Source organism: Pelobates fuscus, chromosome 9 (assembly GCF_036172605.1).
Source record: "Pelobates fuscus isolate aPelFus1 chromosome 9, aPelFus1.pri, whole genome shotgun sequence".
Taxonomy (NCBI): Eukaryota; Metazoa; Chordata; class Amphibia; order Anura; family Pelobatidae; genus Pelobates; species Pelobates fuscus.
In genome coordinates, this window is record NC_086325.1 from 27,672,811 (window position 1) to 27,694,821 (window position 22,011).

At 41.9% G+C, this 22,011-nt stretch overlaps 1 protein-coding gene across 2 annotated transcripts; it reads left to right on the plus strand.

Annotated features, from left to right (window-relative positions):
• Nucleotides 1-254: 254 nt before the first annotated feature.
• On the plus strand, nucleotides 255-21,179 carry LOC134572613 (NTPase KAP family P-loop domain-containing protein 1-like). 2 transcript variants are annotated; one of them, XM_063431683.1, is made up of 5 exons: nucleotides 255-328; nucleotides 8,146-8,191; nucleotides 16,021-16,152; nucleotides 17,868-19,645; nucleotides 20,529-21,179. In XM_063431683.1, the coding sequence occupies exons 2-5, from the start codon at nucleotides 8,179-8,181 to the stop codon at nucleotides 20,832-20,834; spliced, it is 2,229 nt and encodes a 742-aa protein (XP_063287753.1). In that variant the 5' UTR covers nucleotides 255-328; nucleotides 8,146-8,178; the 3' UTR covers nucleotides 20,835-21,179. The 2 variants fall into 2 exon arrangements, with proteins under 2 accessions (XP_063287753.1, XP_063287752.1); XM_063431682.1 differs by lacking the exon at nucleotides 255-328 and having other exon boundaries at nucleotides 8,093-8,191.
• The last annotated feature ends 832 nt before the right edge of the window (nucleotides 21,180-22,011 follow it).

The following is a 22,011-nucleotide window of genomic DNA, read 5'->3' on the forward strand; positions in this document are numbered from 1 at the left end:
CATTCCAGGTGTTGTGGACTACATCTCCCATGATGCTTTGCCAGTATTATGGTTGTTAGAGCATTATAGATGTAGTTCACAACATTTGGTGTGCCGAAGGTTGCCTACCCCTGATCTAAATAACTACACACTCACTTGTTAAAATACTCAGTCATTACTTGACCACTTATTACACTATTTGTCTACAAGGTTAAAGTCCAGGCCGGGCCCATGTTTACTTAACTATACTCTCTGTCTCATTTCTATGATATGATATATAAGCCTATAGCAAACAGGCAGGTAGTTAGTTCCTGTTTCTTTGCATGGAACGTGAGACTGGTAGAGACAGGTGAGTACCACATTGAAATATGGGTATCCTAGAATGTTGGGGTACAGGTTAGTAAGATATATAAATGCACTGTGCTATCTATGTACCGGAACGATATTGTGTGATAATCAGATGGCAGGTTGTTGATGTATATGTACATTTTACCAACACACATTTTTCTACAACATAATCTAAATATCAGTGGCTAAAAATGCCGCATACACCTATTCGCTAGGTATTTTTGTGCTGAATGGGTGGGTAGACAGACAGACAGACTGAGAGATAATGGGCACTACGTGTGTACAGAGAAGGGAGTTTGCATATCAATATATTTGAAACTTTTCAGCTGTAGGGGCACTGTGTGTAGTCAATGGGTTTTTCATTTTTTTGAGTGTGACAGGTTTTCTGTGAACTGTATAAACTTACCATGGAGGGAAATTATTAATGAGGGATATTAGCAGTGGATGAAGTTACACGTCAAGGAGTGAGCCTACTCTCAAGTCAATGAAATTGTCATAAAACGAGTGATCCTGTCCTGAAGTGAATGAGTTTACTGTACAGTGAGTAAGACTTGCTGATCTGAAATGAAATAGCCTGCCTTGCAGTCAATTAGATAGCCGTCAAGTGAGTGAGCTTGTTCAGCAATGAATGAGATTACCTTCCAGGCAGTGACTGCTCATCTGTAAGTGACATTAGCTTCCAGTGACTGAGGCTTCCCCAACTGTATGAGATGACAATCAAATGAATGAACTGCTCTCCACTGAATTACAATCAGTTCTATAGTGCCAACATATTCTGCAGTGTTATACAATAGGAAACATGACAAACATTTAATTCTAATAAAACACGTATGACACACTGAATCAGTAGGTAAAGAGAGTTTTGCCCAAACAAGCTTACAATTTAAAGAGATAGAACTAGGATGCCAGGAATGATGCTGCCTCTCAATGACTGAGATGGTCTCCCATGAATGAGACTGCCCTTCATTGACTGAGATGGTCCTTCAGTGAACGAGACTGCCCTTCAGTGACTGAGATGACAGTGAATGAGACTGCCCTTAAATGACTGAAATGGTCCTTCAGTAACTCAGACTGCCCTTCAGTTAGTGAAATGATGCTGCCCCTCAATTAGTAAAATGGTTCTCCAATGAATGAGACTGTCCTTCAATAATTGAGATGGTCTTCCAATGAATGAGACTGCCCTTCAATAATTGAGATGGTCTTCCAATAAATGAGACTGCACTTCAATGATTGTGATGGTCTTCCAATGAAAGAGACTGCCCTTCAATAAATAAAATGGTCCTCCAATTAATGAGGCTGCCCTTCAATGAGTGAGGTCGGCCTTCAGTGAACTAAACTGCCCTTCAATGACTGAGATGGCCCTTCAGTGAGTGAAACTGCCCTTTAATGACTGAAATGGTCCTTCAGTGAATCAGATTGCCCTTCAATTAGTGAAATGATGCTGCCCCTCAATGAGTAAAATAGTCGTCCAATGAATGAGACTGCCCTTCAATGAGTGAGATGGTCTTTCAATGAATGAGGCTGCCCTTCAATGAGTGAGATGGTCCTCCAATTAATGAGGCTGCCCTTCAATACAGTGAAAGGTTCTCAAATGATTGATGCTACCCTTTAATGAGTGAAATGGTCTTTCAATGAAGAAGGCTGCCGTTCAATGATTGAGTTGGTTCTCCAATGAATGATGAATCCTAATGCCTTCGATCAGAAAGCACTTCCCTTCAATCAGTTACATTGCAGATTCATAAAAGGCATTGCCCTCCAATTAATGAGACTAGCTGGCAACCAATTGCAAAAAAGTAATGTGAGAATTACCAGGAATTAAACATTTATTCAAGGTACATGTAAACAACTAGGATAAAATAACGGATTTAGAATAATTCTTCAAGTCAATTCTGTGCTCAGTTTGGCTATTTTGACCTTACGTTTGAAATTCACTTTGAATTCTCAGCAATCCTCACTTTAGTAAATTAACCCTGAATTGTCCTGTAACAATTCATTTGATGCAATCTAATGGAAGAAAGTTCTCTCCAGTTAATTTAGACTGCACTATAATAGAAGAGGCTGCCCTTCAATGAGAGAGCCTGCTGTCTATTTATACGGCAGAGCATATCAATGAGAGAGCAACCTACGGAACAGAGACTCATCAGAAATGCATTCCAGTGACAAGGTTGCCCTCAGTGGGTGAGATATAATCTTACAATAATAAAACCTCCCTGAGTACAAATGAGATTATTTGCAGGGTGGGACTGCCTGGAATGATATCACATTAAGGTCCATACTTAGTTTAGTTAAAGCAGTATGAGTAGGAATCTGCAGGAACCTAAGAGAGGATTTTGTAAATAGTGTTTTAAAGGTAAGAAAACAGAAAGATCTGAGAAAGAAAATCAAATGTGCATGGGGTACGCTGAATTTTAAGGATTTGTACGTATCCTAACATAATTATATATACTTGTCTAAAAACATTCAGGGCTATTTATCAACCTGTTTAAATCCATTTCCAGCTCCTGGAATCCATCCAATGACTATGATCGGATGGAGCATTGGTAGTGGAGAAGTAGGGGTGCTCAATCAGTAGGGTAACAATAGTGGCTAGAGAGGATCAAAACTGTAAATTGACCCCAAAACTTAAGCTGCCTATCAGCTGGACATCCGTGGTTAACTAGAGGGAATTAGTAACGAGACGCCCTCCGTACCCTCACTGACTGCATTGTGAGCAATGGATGTAGGCATTGGATGTGATGTTATAATTAGGATCCCCATTAACTAGAGAAAATCCTCCCATACCTCATGGATGTCCAGAACGCAGGGTGGTCCAGACTTGGACTTGAAAGCCTTATCCAGAGACATTTCCATACATGCTTGCTTTGCTGAGGGTTCTGGGTATTACACGACCATATTTAGACAGCACCATGCAGCATGTGTATGTAAATTTTTATCATGTAAAATCCAAATATTGTTAATTACCTTGAGTACCCCCTCCCCTCCAGTGTGACTAATTGCCAGAAGCCATACATGTGACTTTTGATAAATTTAGGTTTTTCTAAGCCTGAGTGTAAACAAAGAGATGCTCAAAGCCTGCAAAACCGCACCCTATGTATTACTTTACAAATAACCCATGAAATACACAAATCTTGGTACCTGGAGAGAAGTTTACATTACCACCTTCTTTTAACTCCCACCGTGTGCGTGGGAAGGATTTCAGAACAGCAAGCAAAGCAACATACCTCTAGCTTCCTCCTGCCTAGGTCAGTTACTACGTTCCAGTTCCATCAAGCTCAAACCAAAACACTGTGACCCCTTTCTCAAGACAGCAGTCACTGAACGCAAAGAGTAATGGGAGGTAGATTCATTCATATTTTAAAATGTGCCATTATTGCAGTTAGGTTTATTCTCATTAAATTATCAACCATTCCTTATTCAATGAGTCATATCGATAATGCAAATATATAAATTCAAAAGCAATAAAATAAAAATAATTAAAAAAAGGTAAAAAGATTTGTGCTTTTATCACTTTCGTTGTGGCTATTTACAAAGAAATAGAAGAAATAGAAGACTAATTACCATTAAGTTTAACCTTTTCTGCTTCTGCAGTGAGCTATTACTAAACCAGGAAGTAGCTCGGCCAATCATGGTGCTCACTTAACCTTTCTATAAAGTGTGCTCCGTTTTCTGTGGTCAGAGAAATTTTCCCACAATTCTTACCTTTCCTCCGTGATCTCGCAATGCTTTCTGTCAGTATTCCCGAACGTCCTGTCACTTAGACAGAACGCTGGTGAAACCACAGAATTTTGTCCTAACAGAATGAGAACAGGTTCTCCATTCGTGTTAGGACGCAATTCGGGACTTTGTTCGGATCGGAATTTCAATAGGAATGAATGAAATTCAGATCTATTTGTGCCGCAGCTGCATCTTGCGTCTTTCAGCCAAATTAACTAATACTAAGTAAAGATTACTTAGTAGTAGTAAATTCTGCCCCTACTCGCTATATCACGAGTAGGGGCATGTCTATTAAGCAGTAAGCAGCCTGCAGCTGCTCACTGTTGTAAAAAAAAAAAGCCCCCTATTATCCCCCTCCCAAACCCCCACCCGAGTGGGGGCTATTAAACTGAATGGGGGACCTAGCGTCCCCCCGGTCCTCACCCATAAGCAGCAAGTGGGGGCCCTAAATGATAATGGGGGGATGTATTGTCCCCTCCCACCGGCCCCCACCCATGGGCGGCTGGGGGCCCTAAATGAAAATAGGGGGGAACCTATGGTCCTCCTGCTGGCCCCCACCCATGAGTGGCGGGTGGGGGCCCTAAATGAAAATGGAGGGGAGACCTATTGTTCCCCCCCCGCCCCCATCCATGAGCGGCGGCCAATTTGAAAAGCAACCATGAGCCAAATTACACAGCATGGGAAAATTCCAAAGAACTCTCCCATGCTGTGTAAAATGACACAGAGCACTCTGATTGGTTGGGTTTCAAGCCAACCAGAGTGCTGTGACAAGTAAATGTAAAGACTTACCTGTCAATCTCTTCATTTACCTCTCAGAGCACTCTGATTGGTTGGCTGCAGAACTCCGTCTGTGCGGTGCCCTCGCTGGATGAAGATGGATTACTTTTTTAGCGTCGTTTTTTTTTTTTTTTTCTCTGGTTTTTTTTTATTTTAACCGTTACGACAGGTATTATGGATTTTTATTTGGCCTTTTTTGGGGGCTGAAAAAATAAGATTTTAGAAGAAAGAAGACGTCAAATGGTAAGTTATTTTTTATTCACAGGTATTTAGTTTTGTTGTTCCCACCTCACTATTTTTAGGGTGAAGGGGGTAGGTCTTTATTAAAAAAAAATTGGGGGGGAGGAGGGGTGACTAGGGGCTTGGGGACCCCCAGTCACCTGGGGGGTTTACACTTAGCCCCCACCCGTCGCCCCTAGTCATTTAGGGTCCCCTCCCACCGCTCATTTGAATAAATCAGAATGAAAACCTTACGTTCTGGAAGACATTCAAAGTTGTTCGTATTTAAATGTTTGACAGTGATCATCATTATAATTGTCACACTAGTGTTTATGAAGCAATAACTTGTATATGACCTGCAAGCACGGTTCAAGAATGTTGCATATACTCCACAGTGAGTCATTGAATTCCAGCAAGTGATACTCCTCTTCAGCAAGATCTCCTTCTGGCAATGTATTTCCCTAAAAATGGAGGATTAATCTGAATTTGATACTAGGTCTGCAGGGGGTCTGCAGGGGGCGGAGCCTGAGCTTCATGGCGGCTGGACGCGTTTCAAGGGAGCTCCGCAGCCAAACGGAGAAGTAAGCTAAAGAAAGGCGTTCCAGTAAGCCAAAACGACTGACGATGCAGCGCACCTTAAGCAGGAGCCAGCCGGGGCACCCTGACCCTCTTGCCTCCCTCCCGGATCAATCTCTGGTCGAGGGTTCCGTCGGGGCCTGGAACGTTGCCCGGGCAGGAAGGACGGCCGCTCTCCCGCTCTGCATGCGACACAGCTCCTGTAGGGGGCAATTGCAGACCCGCTGCCCCCCCCTTGGACCGGTGAGGGTTATCCCGGTCCCCGCTGGCCAGTCACAAGATGCACAGAGTGGCAGGGCCCCTGGGTCGGCACCTATTTGAAACGCAGCTCTCCCTGCCAAGATGGCGGCTGCACTCCCACCTCATGGCGATGAACCCAAAACAGGAGCCTACCCTGATATCGTCAAGCAATCTTTGAAGAGGCTAGATGCCCCGTTCGGCCGTTTCTGGGCCTCTCTGGAGCGGAGAACAGCTGCACGACCACCTCAGCCCCAGAAGGGGAACGGAACGATGAAAAGCCGGGAGGAGTGTAGGCCTAAGCAGAGACCGGTCCGCACAAAAGCTCTAACAACTCCCAACACGGGCTCCACGGGGCAGAGAGTCAAAACCCCGCAAAACCCCGCACTCACCGATCAAATGGAAACCGCAGGAAACATTACTGCCGCACCAACACTCCGGGTCGCTCTCCTCCCCGAAAAGTCACAGGCACCATTAGCCAGGGTCGTCCCACGATGACAGCAACGGCAATGGATTGGAGAGAAACTCCAGACTGCACCCTACCTGCGGCGGCACTGCGATGCCCCATCCCCTGTACAAAGGGACCCCAGCGGGCACCTCAGCAACAACCCACACGGCTCCAGGAGACAAAAAGACACGGCACCGGGACTATCATGGCGAGAGACTCACCCCCTGAGCCTCCTAGCGGGGTAGGCTGACAGCCAACAATAGATGCTATGATACCTGCTCTCAGGCACCAGAGAGCCCTGTTAAATCCTGTATGCATTAACTAACCTGTTTATCTACCCAGCGGTACACTCAAGCATTTCAACATAAACTCTGTAAAGCGTGATACTCTTATACTCACTAACCAGCTATTACCTTGCATTTATTTTACGTACTATATTTGGCTGATGCGCATCAACCCTGGTTTGTTGGTACAATGTTCTCGTTTCAGTTAAATATCCATGCAACGCTGATGGCACCTAATGGTCAGGCATGAAATCTAGCCTGCATAAGTCTCCTGCCTATCTAATATAAACTGTCTTTATTCGGTATAGATTTCCTGCAGCACCATACCACACTGAATAGAATAATGCTACAGAGAGCCTCAGGTGTTACCCTAAGTTGCAGCACTGACCTCAGGCTTATATCTCAGACCCTAGCAGTATTAACTCCCCAGATGCCATTGCAGAATGTGCCAACTGTTAATTTACTCTAGCCTCAATGTACTGTTAATTTTATATTATTTACTGTAACGTGTTAGATTGTTTAAGCTCAATAATACTATAAAAATGTGCATTGCCTTGCATGCCACTGTTCTTACTACAATGTCAAAGTTTACGCTGTTGTGGCGTCATTAAATCGATATGTAAACACCTGCACAACAAAATAAAGAATAAAAAAATAAAAATAAAAAAAAAACTGGTCTGCAAAGCCCCTAGGTAGTGCAAGGAGCAGAGAGCAGTGTTTTGGGTTCCCATTGGTACATAACAAGGGCGTTGCTAGGTTCCAGAAACATCAAGGGCTTGAGACCCCCAAAAAACTTTTTGGCTCTTACACTAACAGAGGAGTGGGCACCAAAGTTCTTTTCTACCGCACCCTCTCATGACTGTCACCTTGGGGCACCCCTTATGTAGCCCGATGGAGCGTTTTACTATTGATCTTTCTTTTAGTAATATCTCTTGATGTAATATTGAATTTAATAACAAAAAAATAAAAACACTTACATCCTTCTGCCATCTCCACCAACTGTAGAGACCTGGAATAAAGAGTCCCACATCTGGGGCTTCAGCCCGCAAAGACCCTATGAGAGTGGTACCTAGACTAACATAATATTGCATCAAAATAACATATTAAAACGCTAAATGGAGTACACAAATATGAGCCTTATTTATCTGTGTGTATCTTACTTCATACGGCCCTCATAGCCCCTACCATCTGTATATTATGCAATATTCCTAGCAGTGATGGCTAAGCTTGGCACTCCAAGTATTTGGGAACTACATTTCCCATAATGCTCAGCTACAGAGGCTGGATGAGCATGGAGAATGTAGTGACCACCAGCTATGTGGAGGAGCAGAGTTTAACAGAGTACTTGGTTCAGGTGAGCTGCATTGTGTTTGTGCAGGACATAGAAAGGTTACTATGGACAGGTAACTGTAACACCTGGAGAGGAGTGACAGAATGGAACAGAATACAAGTGGGGAGGAGGAAGGGGCATGGGGAGGGGAGGGAGACATACTGTAGTATTTCAAAGTCCTTATATTGTGCAGAGGTGTCATTAACCAGGACATGATGTGATCCTCCCCACAGGTGAAAGGCCCCTGCTAGGGAACTGATGGTGACATGGTGTGTCCAGGTAAGTACCCTTCTCCTTTTCTGCTGAGCCTCCACCTACCTACCTCTCCTGCTTGTTATTGCCCCGCTTCCTCAGTCCCCACCTTCCTCTTTCAGTCCCCACCTTCCTCTTTCAGTCCCCCATCCTGAGCCCTCTGATACAAAGTTTTTTAGAACACAGAGCTCGAATCCTATCTTATCTCAGTAATTACCTGCCCCTCCCTCCCTCCCATCTGTAATGTAAACTTGTCTGTCTAGCTGCATGTCTCCCTACTCACTGCTGAGTGGCTGAGGATGATGGGAGTTGCATGACATGTTTATTGCCAGTCCCTCAGGTGGTCAATAGTTCTTACCCCGAGTTAGAGCTTCTATTTAACTGCACTCACAACAAACATAGTAATATGGTCTAAAAAAAAAAAAAAAGCCCAGCAAGTTCAAACCTTTTCACGTCTGTTTCCATTATTAATCTAAAGGATTGCAATAAAAAAAAAATTAGTAATAATAATTATATGAAGTGAGTTTTAGCTTTGCCTCAAAATGTGAAAAAATATATAATTTTTCATTCAATAATCGCAATCATGTTGCCAGGAGCCATCTCACTGCTGTAGTCTAATGACCCATCGTTTTAACGTATATTTAATTTATAATGGTGTTAAACTCAGGGTGTTACCCATGGAGGTCAGTAATATGATCTCACATTAACTTTCACTCACAGTGGCTGAAGAGGACAGCAGGAACCCCTGTACCCGCGGACCATACAGGGCTCGGCCACGCTACAGTGAGGGAGTGACAGGAGGGAGCGCTGAATGCTGAGCGCTTACCTCCGGTCAGCCCCTCTCCTCATGCTGCGCCCGGGCGGTGCGCCCTCATGGACGCACCAGCCCGGGCAAAGCTGCAGCCGCCTGAGGCTCTCTACAGAGAGCTCGGGCGACTGCAGCATGAGGGGGGCCGGCGGAGCTGGGGGGGATTTCCCCATAACCTGTCCCCCCCGCATGATTTGCTGGGGGGGATGCGTCCCCCCATCCACCCCGGTTCCTACGCCCATGAGCAGAGTGTAACGAAAATATATCCCAACTCGCAGGATTCAACTCGACAAAAGACAACACAGAAGGGAGATACATCTACTGGACCTTAGAATGGCCGGACTCGACGTATATGAGAGGAGACAGAGTCAGGAACGATCCGAGGTCAAGGGCACAGAGAGACAGCGTAAACTAGGACTAGCTGGGGTCTGGTACACAGTAAACAGCAAGCCGGCAAACAGAACAGATAAGGATAAAGAGATAACGTAGTCAGAAACAAAGCCAAGGTCAATACGAAGGAACACAACTGAACACAACAAGCCCTAAAGGGAACTGAAACAGAAACCACGATAGGGCAGGGAGTAAAGGGAGAGGTAAGTTTAAATACCTTCAACTTATTCTTGATTGGCCCCTTTCATATCCACGCCCCCAAAATGTGAGAGTATGGGGAGTGTGGGGTGACAGGGGCCAATGGGAGACCGTTTTGATTTTCGGCTCCCACTTCCCCTTTAAGAGCGTGCTCGTGACGTGCGAACAGAGTACCTCGGCCGGCCCCCGGACAAGGTAAGAAACGCTACACAGAGGCTATAATAAAAACAAAAACAATGGCTAACCACTGGCAGTCTACCCCTAATTGAATACACTTAAGTTGGTTTCCGCTTCCCTTAGCGACAATAGACCACCTTGGTTGTTGTGCAGATAATACAAGTAAAGGGTCTATACTGTAACTGTAGGCGAACACTAAGAGCCAACGGTCCGTACAACCACTGTATGCCACTGTTTTATGCAAGCGTCCTATGCATCCTATGTGTGCTGATATTTATGCAAACATTATATGCAATAGCTATTTGCAAGTATTGTGTACACAGTCTATGCCATTAGTATATGCAACTGTTCCAAGCGACCATTCTACACGATCGATGTCTGCAACTATTTTTTGCTAAAGTTTTGTACCATTGTTATATGCGACTGTAGGGAGCAAATGGTGGGTGCAATTATTTACGCAGATACAGTATACAACCGTCAGGCGAGACTGAAGGGGGCAGATATAGTATGCAAACACTCTATGCAAACGTAATATGCAGATGTTGGGTGCGCATGGGCGGTGCAATTGGAGTGTGCAGATATCCTGTGCAACTACCCTACGCAAACGATATGTGCAGCTATTTCAGGCTACATTCCATGCAACAGTTCTCTGCAACTAATACATGCAAACGTTTTATACACTCGTTATATGTTAATGTTATGCGTAACGTTCTGCGCAACTGTTTTACACAAATGATACCTGCAATTGAGATCCGCGACTGTTCGCTGTATAATTTTTATTCCTACTTTTAATATGGTAATGCAAACGTATAGTTATGTTGGATAACAAAAGAAACAAAAATGTGCGAATATCTATGTCACTGTCTACAATGTATAAATCCTGCAATACGCTGTTGTGGCGTCTGACGAAACCATGTACCCACCCGCACAACAAAAATAAAGAATTGAAAAAAAAAACAAAAACAAAAAAAAAACATGATTTAAATCAACTTGAAAGTGGGTGGTTTAACATTTTAAAAACTGAATAACAAATGTATATATATATATTTATTTATTTATTTTTAAGTACAATTTCAGTTTATCATTCACATTTTAATGAATAGATGCGTAGTTTTCGCTAGAGCTGAATTAGGAAGTAACATTTTAAATACAACATGTCTTCAAAATAGAATGTGGTCAACGTTGGTGGACGCAGAAGGGAACAGATGGGCTAGCTGTTATTGATGCTTGTTTGCAACTGCCTATGTTGCTAAGTTCCTGAAAAATCTAGCACTGTGTTCTCAAAGGTTATAATGTGTCTGTCATCTTTCCAGTTTACTGTGCAAATATGTGCTAAGATAATGTATGCGATTAGAACAGGAATTAGGCCGGAATATTGTATTTGTCATTTCTGTAAAATTCAGCACGATTGTAATATAAGGTTAATCGTTTACAGGAATACAAAATAACACCATGCAAGGTTATTCTCTAAACTGCATATTGGAGAGAACCGACAAGAGATGCAAGTGTTAAAATAGGCAAAGTGATAAATTCTCAAATTCCTGTGTCAATTTTACACAATTCTCCGTTAAGTGAAAAGACCCAAAATACCCTTTGCATCGGATAGTCACAAACTGGGTTACTATTTTGCAGTCTGATCAGTGATTTCTTATAAAATATGCATTCTTCAGGGCTGCATTCAATAAAGTTACATTTCTGATAAAATGCTGAAGTTGTAAAATGCGTTGGACTGGGTGTTGGCACTGTGTAGTATATTTCTATATTTCTATTTTTTTCCCATCTTTAATGACCCAACCTCTCAGCGTATGCGCAGTGAACTTCTGAAACGTTGGCTATAAAAGTACTGAGTTCATTTCACACTGCGTGCCTAATGATGTGCTTATGGGTGGATTTCCGCCTGCTGTCTCAAGAAGCAGGACCCCAGAGAACAACAGGATAGGGACTGTCACACTGAATCCAGGAGAGTTGTGCAGTTTGCTTTAAAAAATTTAATTGACGTAAGAAATATAAACATGTATAGATTTTTAAAAATATATATTTATACATGATGCCATGATTGTTACAAATGCTGTATTCGCTCTAAGTGTCTGCCTGGCACATGTACGGTGAACAAGCTATTATAATGTATATCACTAATGTCTGAAAAGAGACTCTGTGAGTCAAGTATTGGCTTGCCTCCTTCCAAAGCCTCGGGTAGAAAGAAATAGAATAAAAGTAAATGAAACATGCTTATACTGGCCCATCCGACTCCCCAGCCATAGGTCAGATTCCAGCCATGTATAATGTTTAGCGGAATTATCAATACCAAGAATGAAAAAGATCATTGCAACATCAGGAATGAGATAAGTTGCTGGGGACATTTCACTGGGGAGCACAAAACTACCGTAGTCTTTATTAAAGGTAAACTTTAGTGCCAGGAAAACAAAGTTGTCTTCCTAGCACTATAGCACCCTAAAGTGCCCCTCTATGGCTAGCCACCTCCCCCCAGCTTCCCCCTCTGTGGTGCAAAAGGGATTAAAAACCTCTTTTGTCACTTACCTGAGTTTAGTGCTTATGTCACTCCTGCTCCGCTCCTACCCTTCCGAGGTCAGCAGGTGGGGGAGACCTAATGTTCATGCGCGGCAATGGCCGCCCTCGCGTTAGTACTTCCCCATAGGAAAGCAATTTACAGTCCTTGCCTATGGGGTTTCGGGTGAAGCAGGATATCCTGGTCACTCTGGTACACAGCAACAAGAGGTGGAGTTAACCCACAAAAAGTAATTATTGCAGTTCCTTAAAACAACAATAATTACCTTTGCAGGGTTAAAGGGACACTCTAGTCACCTGAACAACTTTAGCTTAATGAAGCAGTTTTGGTGTATAGAACATGCCCCTGCAGCCTCACTGCTCAATCCTCTGCCATTTAGGAGTTAAATCCCTTTGTTTATGAACCCTAGTCACACCTCCCTGCATGTGACTTGCACAGCCTTCCATAAACACTTCCTGTAAAGAGAGCCCTATTTAGGCTTTCTTTATTGCAAGTTCTGTTTAATTAAGATTTTCTTATCCCCTGCTAGGTTAATAGCTTGCTAGACCCTGCAAGAGCCTCCTGTATGTGATTAAATTTAGAGATTGAGATACAATTATTTAAGGTAAATTACATCTGTTTGAAAGTGAAACCAGTTTTTTTTTTTTCATGCAGGCTCTGTCAATCATAGCCAGGGGAGGTGTGGCTAGGGCTGCAGAAACAGAAACAAAGTGATTTAACTCCTAAATGACAGTGAATTGAGCAGTGAAATTGCAGGGGAATGATCTATACATTAAAACTGCTTTATTTAGCTAAAGTAATTTAGGTGACTATAGTGACTGAGAATATGCCCCCAGACCACTTCAATTAGCTGAAGTGGTTTGGGTGCCTATAGTGTCCCTGCAACTAAGCTGTGCATTAAAAAAATATGTTTTTTTTTAATTCTTTATTTTTGTGGTGCTTTGTTGCATGATTGAGATTTGGCTTTAAAATAGGTTCATGTTGTTCACGGGAAAGTAACAAGTTTCGAGTTGTTGAGTTTTCAGCACTGCTTTAAAGTTACAACAATCAAACAGTTATGCCACACAGTGAGTAATACTTATAGCAAAATACCCTTAAAGGACCACTATAGTGCCAGGAAAACAAACTTGTTTTCCTGGCACTATAGTGTTAATAGGTCCTCCCCACCCTTATGGCCGGGCTCTAGGGGTAGGAAGGGGTTAAATGCTCACCTTTCTCCAGCACGGGCTCCCTCAGTGCTGGGGACTCTCCTCCTTCTTCCGACGTTACCGGCAGAATGCACATGCGCGGCAAGGGCCACGCACGCAGTCAGTCCATAGGAAAGCATTTCTCAATGCTTTCCTATGGACGCTGGCATCTTCTCACTGTGAAAATCAATGAGACAGCCAGTAGAGGCTGGATTAACCCTAATGAAAACATAGCAGTTTCTCTGAAACTGCTATGTTTATAGCAGGCAGGGTTAACCCTAGATGGACCTGGCACCCAGACCACTTCATTAAGCTGAAGTGGTCTGGGTGCCTATAGTTGTCCTTTAAATAAGTACATAATATGGCAAAGACTTAAGTGTTTGAAAATATTTTCCGGCCATGCAGTCTTGTCTCACGTATGAGTGATGCTAAGATTTAACCCAGTCAGGGTAGCGCAAGAAACCTAGTCAAGAAGCATAAACCTGTCTCTGGTATGGGTAAAGTCAGCTAGGCAAGAGGCTCACAGTCCATGAGGAGTGCTAAACAGCATGGTTTGCATTCATGTCTAAGGAGGTCACTGGAACCCGTCACGCTATAAGAACTTGATATCACACTAGATAAGAGTGGTAGTTACAGTCAAACATAAGGAAAGGATAGACAAATAAAAAGTAAACACTATAACTTTTAACATAATAAGGAGCTGGACGTTGTTCTCTGACTGCAGGATGGCTCTTGTTAGCTGTAAAGCTGTAGCTTATCAGAAGTCATCCGATTCCCCTGCTTGGGATGTGTACTGATATTGCATGAGGGTCGGACAGGCTAGTGAGGCTTTGCCTAACTAGCATAACAAACAAGATGCTGATGTTAAGCTTAACATGACTTGTAACGTTGGGTGTAAAAGCTGTATCACACGCAAAGACATTTTACGTAGTGGAAAAACAGGATGCTCGCTATTGCATAGACTTCAGTCTAACTGATTAACAATAGGGTTAGTGGTAGTAAAGGACACAATAGTCACCAGCCTAAGGCAGTAGTTCTGGTGTCTATAGTCTGTCCCAGCCAGCTGAGCAATGTAAACACTGCCTTTTCAGAGACTGGCATGGTGCTGGGAAAAAAAGGTAACTAAGATACCTTTTCAAAGGGAGGCAAGGGGACGCAGACACCTAAATAGTGATTTCACCACTATAGTGTCAGAAATACATGTATGTGTTCCTTTAAATAAAGCCGGTTCTTCCCTTAATTACATAATTGAATACATAATTGATGATGGCCATTTTCTTTCAAATGTGTATTAACCCCTCGAGGACAATAGTTTTGGCATATACCATGCATTTATGACCATGATTATGGTGCTTGAGCTATCGCGAAGGGGTTAAATATTTAGCAACTGGCCTCACAATTCAGTTCAGTCCTGGCGTAGCCAGGTATCACATTGCAATGGAGGAGGAGAAACCAAAATAGCAAGTATTTCCTAAGGCTGGGATATTTGCCATAAACCTTTGTTGTGCAGGGTATTGTGGGATGTGAGGCCAGATCCTTATTAGTGGAGCCTCTTTTTGGTAAAGGAGGACCCTGAACGCTCTTGACAATTGCTGTGATCTTTTAAGACCAGCATTAAGTTCATTTACCTTTTAATTCACTTTCTTTTCAAAGGCTTCAATCTGCTTATTATTTTTCACACCCTGCACTGCTGCTATGACACAAGCTAGGAAGAAACACTCAGTAACGCAAACCACTCACACAGAGAGGGTGTAGTACAGGAGTGTAACTACATATTATAGATAGGGCACTATACTCAGAAACTTTACCTGAGTACTAGCCCTCTCTCTCCGAGCCAGATTCAGGATACAGATAGACTGCCCCAACCAGCAAACTCTAATTTGGATACTCCAGGCCAGAGTAGACAAACTGGAGACATAGTTCAATTTGAGCTAGTTTGCCCTTAAAGGGACACTCCAAATACAAAATAAATAAAAAATCACTGTTTAGTAGATATACCCCAAATGAAAACGTGCATGCATTTAATTATGCTTTTTTTTTTTTACTTTGGAATGATATATATATATATATAATCAACTTGCAAAAACCGAAGATATCTTGTCTGCAGTTGTTGTAAGCCCTCCTCTTCTGACGCCGCCCAGACTTTATGTGACTGTCCAATCGCAGACTTCCTAATGCAGCTCAAGGCAGGTGCTCTAAACAATTGCTGCCTCTTGAGTTCAGTGCAAATAAGCTAACAGGAAGTAACAGGACCTGTCATCTGCTTGAAAAGCCAGGGGGTGTAACAAGGTTAACTTATAACACGGTCTATTTCTGTTGAAATCTGCACTTTTTCCCAAATGAAAAAGAGCACACACTCTTCACACATAAAGATTTTCATCTAGCTAAAGTGCTTCAGGGGTCTGAAGTGTCCCAACAATTTTTTTTGTGAAAAACTACTTTCAGTTTGGCTGTTTTTGGCCTAAGACGTGAAATTCACTTGTAATTCTTAAATAATTAACATTTTAGTAATTACGTCTTAGTTGGCCCTAATGTTTGATTATTTTACCTTTTTTTTTTTTTTTTAAAGGTTTTCAGACCAAAGATGATGTCTACTGCTTCTCTCTGGCTAAAGCACTCTATAATGCCTCAACTCCCGTGACAGTAGGATTTTATGCTCCCTGGGGTAGAAGAAAAGACATCCTTCTCAACAAGATCGAAAGTAAGCACTGTGTCTCAAAAAGTATATCTAATACACAACACAGGAGCAGCATATAGAAAAAAAAAACGTAGTTTGAAATTGTGCAAGGTTACTTAAGGCCACTTATCTCAATTTAATTATTATTTTTTTTTTTTAAATTGGATTTTAGTCACATAATATGGTATAATGTGTCAAGCCACCAGATAAAAACAGTAATATTGGCTGCACACATATTGTAACCCACTCTCCTAGCTGACACTAACCTCTCTCTGACATGACTCCGCAGACAACTAGTAGGTTAACTTCTCAATTACTTTAGCAATCCTACATGCAAATGTCGTGTGTTACAGACACAAAGCTAGAGGCCGCACAACGTGGGACCTCAGTTGGCCGACACCTTTTTCTTTCTACACGTACACCCTCCGTGAATCTCCCCCCCCCCCTCCACCCTCCACGCTGGTCCACAGACGAACCTGCCTCACTGCATATGTATATAGTTAACCGGCAAAGGGGGCAACACTAAGCGGGCACCACGCACGAGGAACACAACATCACCCACACAGAGCACAAGAGCAGACCACCACAATTGTTAAACGTACCATTAATATCAAACTATGTATTGTTCACAGTTGCCGACCTTATTAGTGACCGTTGTTACTTAAGCTGATATGTGCGGTTGTGGCATTATTAGTAACCATGTTCATCATATACATGTAAAATCATAACACTGCAAAATCAGACACAAAATTAAGAGTGTATAGCTATGATCTGCAAAGCAATTGTCAGGGTACCTGAAGTCTCTACCTCGGAGGAGGTTAGACTTTCTAACGGCCGTCCTCTCAGGGGGACTGATTCACCCAATCCTCACAGCTCTCATAACCGTTTACACTCCGGCCGTGATAGCCCCGTTTCCTTTTATGACGCGGCGCTCAGGAGCCGACGTCATGACGGCAATCACGTCCCGACCTGTCAATCTAGTTCCGAACAACGAATCAGGGCTCGGCAGGGGCAGAGTCATCAATCAAAGAGCTAGGTATAAAATAGGGATGTGTGTAATGGTTCATTGCCCTGTCGTGGTTCTAGCTTGTCTGGTCACTCAGTGCTCTTATTACTATTGTCTCTTTGGTTCTGACTCGGCTTGTACTTTCGTTCCTGCTTATCTCTCGTGTCCTTTGACCTCGGCTCGTCTCTCGCTTACCTGTTCTCTCGTTCCCTCGACCTCGGCTTGTCTCTGACCATTCTTTGCTTTCTCCTTACGTTAGTCCGGCCATTCTAAGGTCCGGTATACGTACCTAGCTCCTGTTTGTATTCTGCGTGTTGGATCCCTGTCCCGATCCTGACAGCAATGTCCTAGCATGACCGTTAATCTAACAGTGACTAATAGGTGCAACATACCGGTGAATCAAATACTGCTTTCACTCATCTTTATAAGCGTACGATATTATCTTGTCTATATAACTACTTTAAAAAAAAAAAAAAAAGTGCAATGTCATTAATGCCATGTGATTAAGAGTGTATGCAAACTCGATTGTACCAGCTATTGTTGCAGTACTAATTCGCCTGTTAACCTTATGCACAAACAAAAATAAAGAATAAAAAAATAAAAAACATATAAAGTATAATGAATAAATAAAAAAAAACCAATTCCATTTAATATGTGTTTTATGTTCATTATGAAAGCATTTCCAATGTTTGAAATAACATTTTGTCACGTTGCTTTCTATCTGTTGTCCCAGCATATTTGTATGAAGAATCATGGAAAAAGGAGAGGGCAGAAGTCCTAAACTCAGGCTTGAAGACAAGAAAAACCACTGGAAAAGACCTTCTTACTCTTCTTTTCCTTCTGGTTTTTCACAATCCAGTTGTCACCGAAAAGCACAAACAAAGGAAAAACATCCGTTTTGTCGTCATTCGATTTAGTGCATGGGAATTTGCAGGGAGCGACCAGCTTTGGGCCGGGCTGGTCACTACTCTCTGCGATGGCATAGAGAATTACTTTGGACTAGCCCCCATTAGTGTCTACAGAGCTGTCGGTCGGAAAACAAAAATTTTCGATGGCATGTACCAGCAGGAGTGGGTTAGTAAGAAGTTCTTATGCATCCCATTGTGGCTGGCTACATTATTTGTCATTTTAGTGGGTATCACTGTTGGTGCTTTGATTATGATTTTTGGTTTTCCAGTTGGCGACCTCTCTGGGGATCTCCTTTCAGCTGCCGAAGGTGTTGGGGCGACTGTGGTTGGCATCTCAGCAGCTGGAGCAATTAGAATAGCTATTGTAGTGATGAGAAATGCCGTAGTCACACAGAAAGGCAAGGTGCAGCAAAAGATGAACCGAACAGACATGAGTTCACAATTGGGTTTCATGAATGATGTCAAAAGAGAAGTTAAGATCATAACTCGTTACATTCAACTCATGGAGGTCTTCCAAAGACAGAAAATAAGAGTGGTCCTCGAAATCACTAACCTGGATAAATGCATGCCAGATAAAATAGTAGGTGTCCTAAATGCCATGAATATCCTTCTATCTGACCCAAATGCGCCATTTATTTCCATCCTGGCTGTGGACCCTAGCATCATTGTAGACTGTGTAGAAAACTCACAGGTGCTGAAGGGCATTGCCAATAATGGCTACCAATTTCTAAATCGTATTATATCACTTCCCTTCTCCATCCCAAAAATGGATTGCTGCACCAAAATAAATGTGCTAAGACACATCATTGAGAACAGACAAGAGATAGCAAGTGACGTGGAGGATGGAGAAATGCCATTAAATGTTGAGGTGGTGCCAAATGAGAAAGACCAGCTTCTTCGGAACAGGTCAAACAATAAAAATGAATATGGTTTCATGGAGGTTCCTTTAAGGGATATGAGCTGTGATGATTTAAATCCATCCAACAGTTCATTGGCTGACAAAGGCCCAAAGACCAAAGCCTTAATAGAGGAAGCTTTCCAACACCTCTTTGATGAGAGCATGAAGGAATACTTAACTGATAATGTTGTTCATTTACGACGAGTTGTAAATTCCATCACAATCACCATCAGGCTGATGATCAGGAAGGTACCAAGAAATATGATAAATCCTCAGAAGGTAGCCAAATGGGTTATTTTGGTAACTCAATGGCCATGTCGTTTGAGCTGGGTTCTGCAGTGCATTGAAGATGAACAACAGAGAAGGTGTCTTGAAAATCCAGGAAGTCAATCCGGCTTAAATAGTAATATATCATTGTGGGACGTGTTTGAGAAGTCTTTAGAAGAGCTCGATGCTATAAAGTCAAGCCTCAAGAACCTTCTTGAACTAGATGGAGATCCAGAGATCTTTCACCAACTGTTACGAGACAACTTAAAAGTGGAAGATGTTGACTTCCTTCTGCCCTCTACAGTCAATTTAGATTATTCAATAAAGAGAAAAATGGAGCTTCTGCGAGGCAGTAACAACCTTTGGGAGAACAAGAAATCCAACAGACTAACTATGCTGTCTTTGTTGAGCATGAGTGTATCGGAGGTCTGTGAAGAAGTAAGTCTCACTCTGTGTCATTATTTGTGTGTAGGAATTTTCAGGTCATGTTTCTGCTTTTTATAAAAAGTTGCTTAAGTTAAAGAATGTATGTTATCAAAGGTAAATGGTCATCTGGATCTGACCACCATAATTTGATTTTAATATTGACCTGTATCCTGGAAAATGTTTAACCAATAGAGCATACAGGTTATATATTTTAATGGTTTTGCTGTTTCTTCTTTTGAAAAACCTGCATATCCTACTGCAATTGTCTGCTTCACGTGGATATTCATATATTTCTATGAATTTCAATGCGCAAAAACTGAAAAGGGGAAAGTCCTAGATGTGACCCTGTAACTTTTTAAACCCCCATAAAACCTGTACATGGGGGCTACCATCATATTTGTGAGACATCGCTGAAAACATATGTTTTATTGCAGTACAATCTAACAGTATTGACATTCACAGTTAAAATGCCATGTAAAACAATTTCTTACTTTCTCATTTATTTTTATTTTTTTATTCATATTAAGTTGTTTCATATATGAATATTTGATGTGAAATGAAAGCCCTGTTTCTCCTGAACAAAAATATGTACAAGTGTGGGTTCACTTAATATGAAGAGGTGAATTACGGTTGAACAGTTTTATTTTGATTCAGAACTTGTACAATTACCTCCGTTCTAAAGGAGTTCAGAGCTATGTTTGTTTTTCTCATAGGCTAACTCCCATTCTGTAACTTTCAGATATAATATATACTCATTTAGACCTATTTCAACCCACTGCTCTCTTGATCCTTTATCATATCCTTCCTTTGGATCCAAACATGCATTTTAAAGAGCATTCATGCATATCCTATTGAATCCTTATTGAATATTCTAACATTCTTTCTTCTCTTTTAGATGAAGAAGCTTGGTTTTTCGGATAAGAATCTTACGCGGTATCGAGACCTAATAAAGTCGCACAATCTTAATGGGAGAGCCCTTGTCTACAGTGATAACAGTGAGATAAAAGAGGTCTTGGGGATGGGCCTAGGAGACTGGACACTCTTTAGTGTGTACTTTTTAGGTGTCCTCCCTCCACCTGTAGTCCCTACATCTGCTCCAGTAATTAGCACTCAGGATGCCCAAAAATATACTCGATCCAAGGACCGCCTTCTACAGGAGAGCAAGCTAAATCTTTACATTTCAAAAGAGGATCTCGCATAAGAGGAACGGTTTTCTTTTTTGTTAGCAGTATGTGGATTTTTAATTTTATTTTAGCTATGCCATTGCTCTATGGTACATGCCATTTTTTAAAAAAATTTCTTCACAGGGAGCTAAACTGAGCGATATCACCCAACTAACTTTGATTACGTCGCTAATGTAACGTCAACCCACTGGTGAGGCATAGAAGTTGTCTGTTATTAAAAGCGCACATTTTATACACTGATTTATATTTAACTTTTACATCTGGTTTTACAACATGTGCCTGTAGTGTCCCTTTAATGTGTTCACCTCCTATGTTTGGATTGTTTTTGTATGCAAATTAAAAATAAACCTCCCATTTTCTCATGCTCATAGCCCATCTGCTGTTTTTTCCATTCTTGCTGCAATAACGCAGAAGGTAATAGCAATTCTATCCCAAATAGTTGTACTCTCGGCACTCCAGATGCTGTGGACTACATCTCCCCTGATGCTTTGCCAGCATTATAGCTCATACATGTAATAGATCATACACTATCCCAGAGCCCCCACTTACAGACACATTTTTGCACTCCCATACACTTTGCATCTAAAACACTCAAACAGGGATGAAAAAAGGTGTAAGGTTAGCGCTAATAATATAATGAACAGGCAGCAATTTATTTATCTTTTGGCGCAACCTTTCTTTTTCTTTACTCAAACAGGGATATTTGCTAAAATGAGAATTGTGACAAATTCCGAGTGAATTTCTAAATTTAAAGCCACAGTTGCCAAATTGATAATATCTGTCGACTTTGATTCCAGGTTAGGTATCTTGGCCTTTAAATTGTGAAATTCTATTTGTTTTCCCAATAATTGCCACTTTAATGAAAACCTTGTAAACCTTTTGAATACCCTTGCTACAAATTATTACACCTGTCGTCCTTTCCTTCACCCTTATGCCTAGTGGATACTAACCTAGCAATTCTGCCGAAGATTACACACTAAAGCTCTTTAACTACTATCCCTCCATGCTGAACGTCAAGGACCGCACTACTACCAGATAAAGTTTAATTTCTTCTTTGACGAGTCGGATATGAACTATGTAGTATTGTTAAGCAGATCTCCCAAACTAATCCAGTCCCCATGATCTCATTTAAAAACCATGTTTTTCCTCGTTCGAAACCCTTTTACTGGATGTGTCTAAAAATTTAGGAGAGAT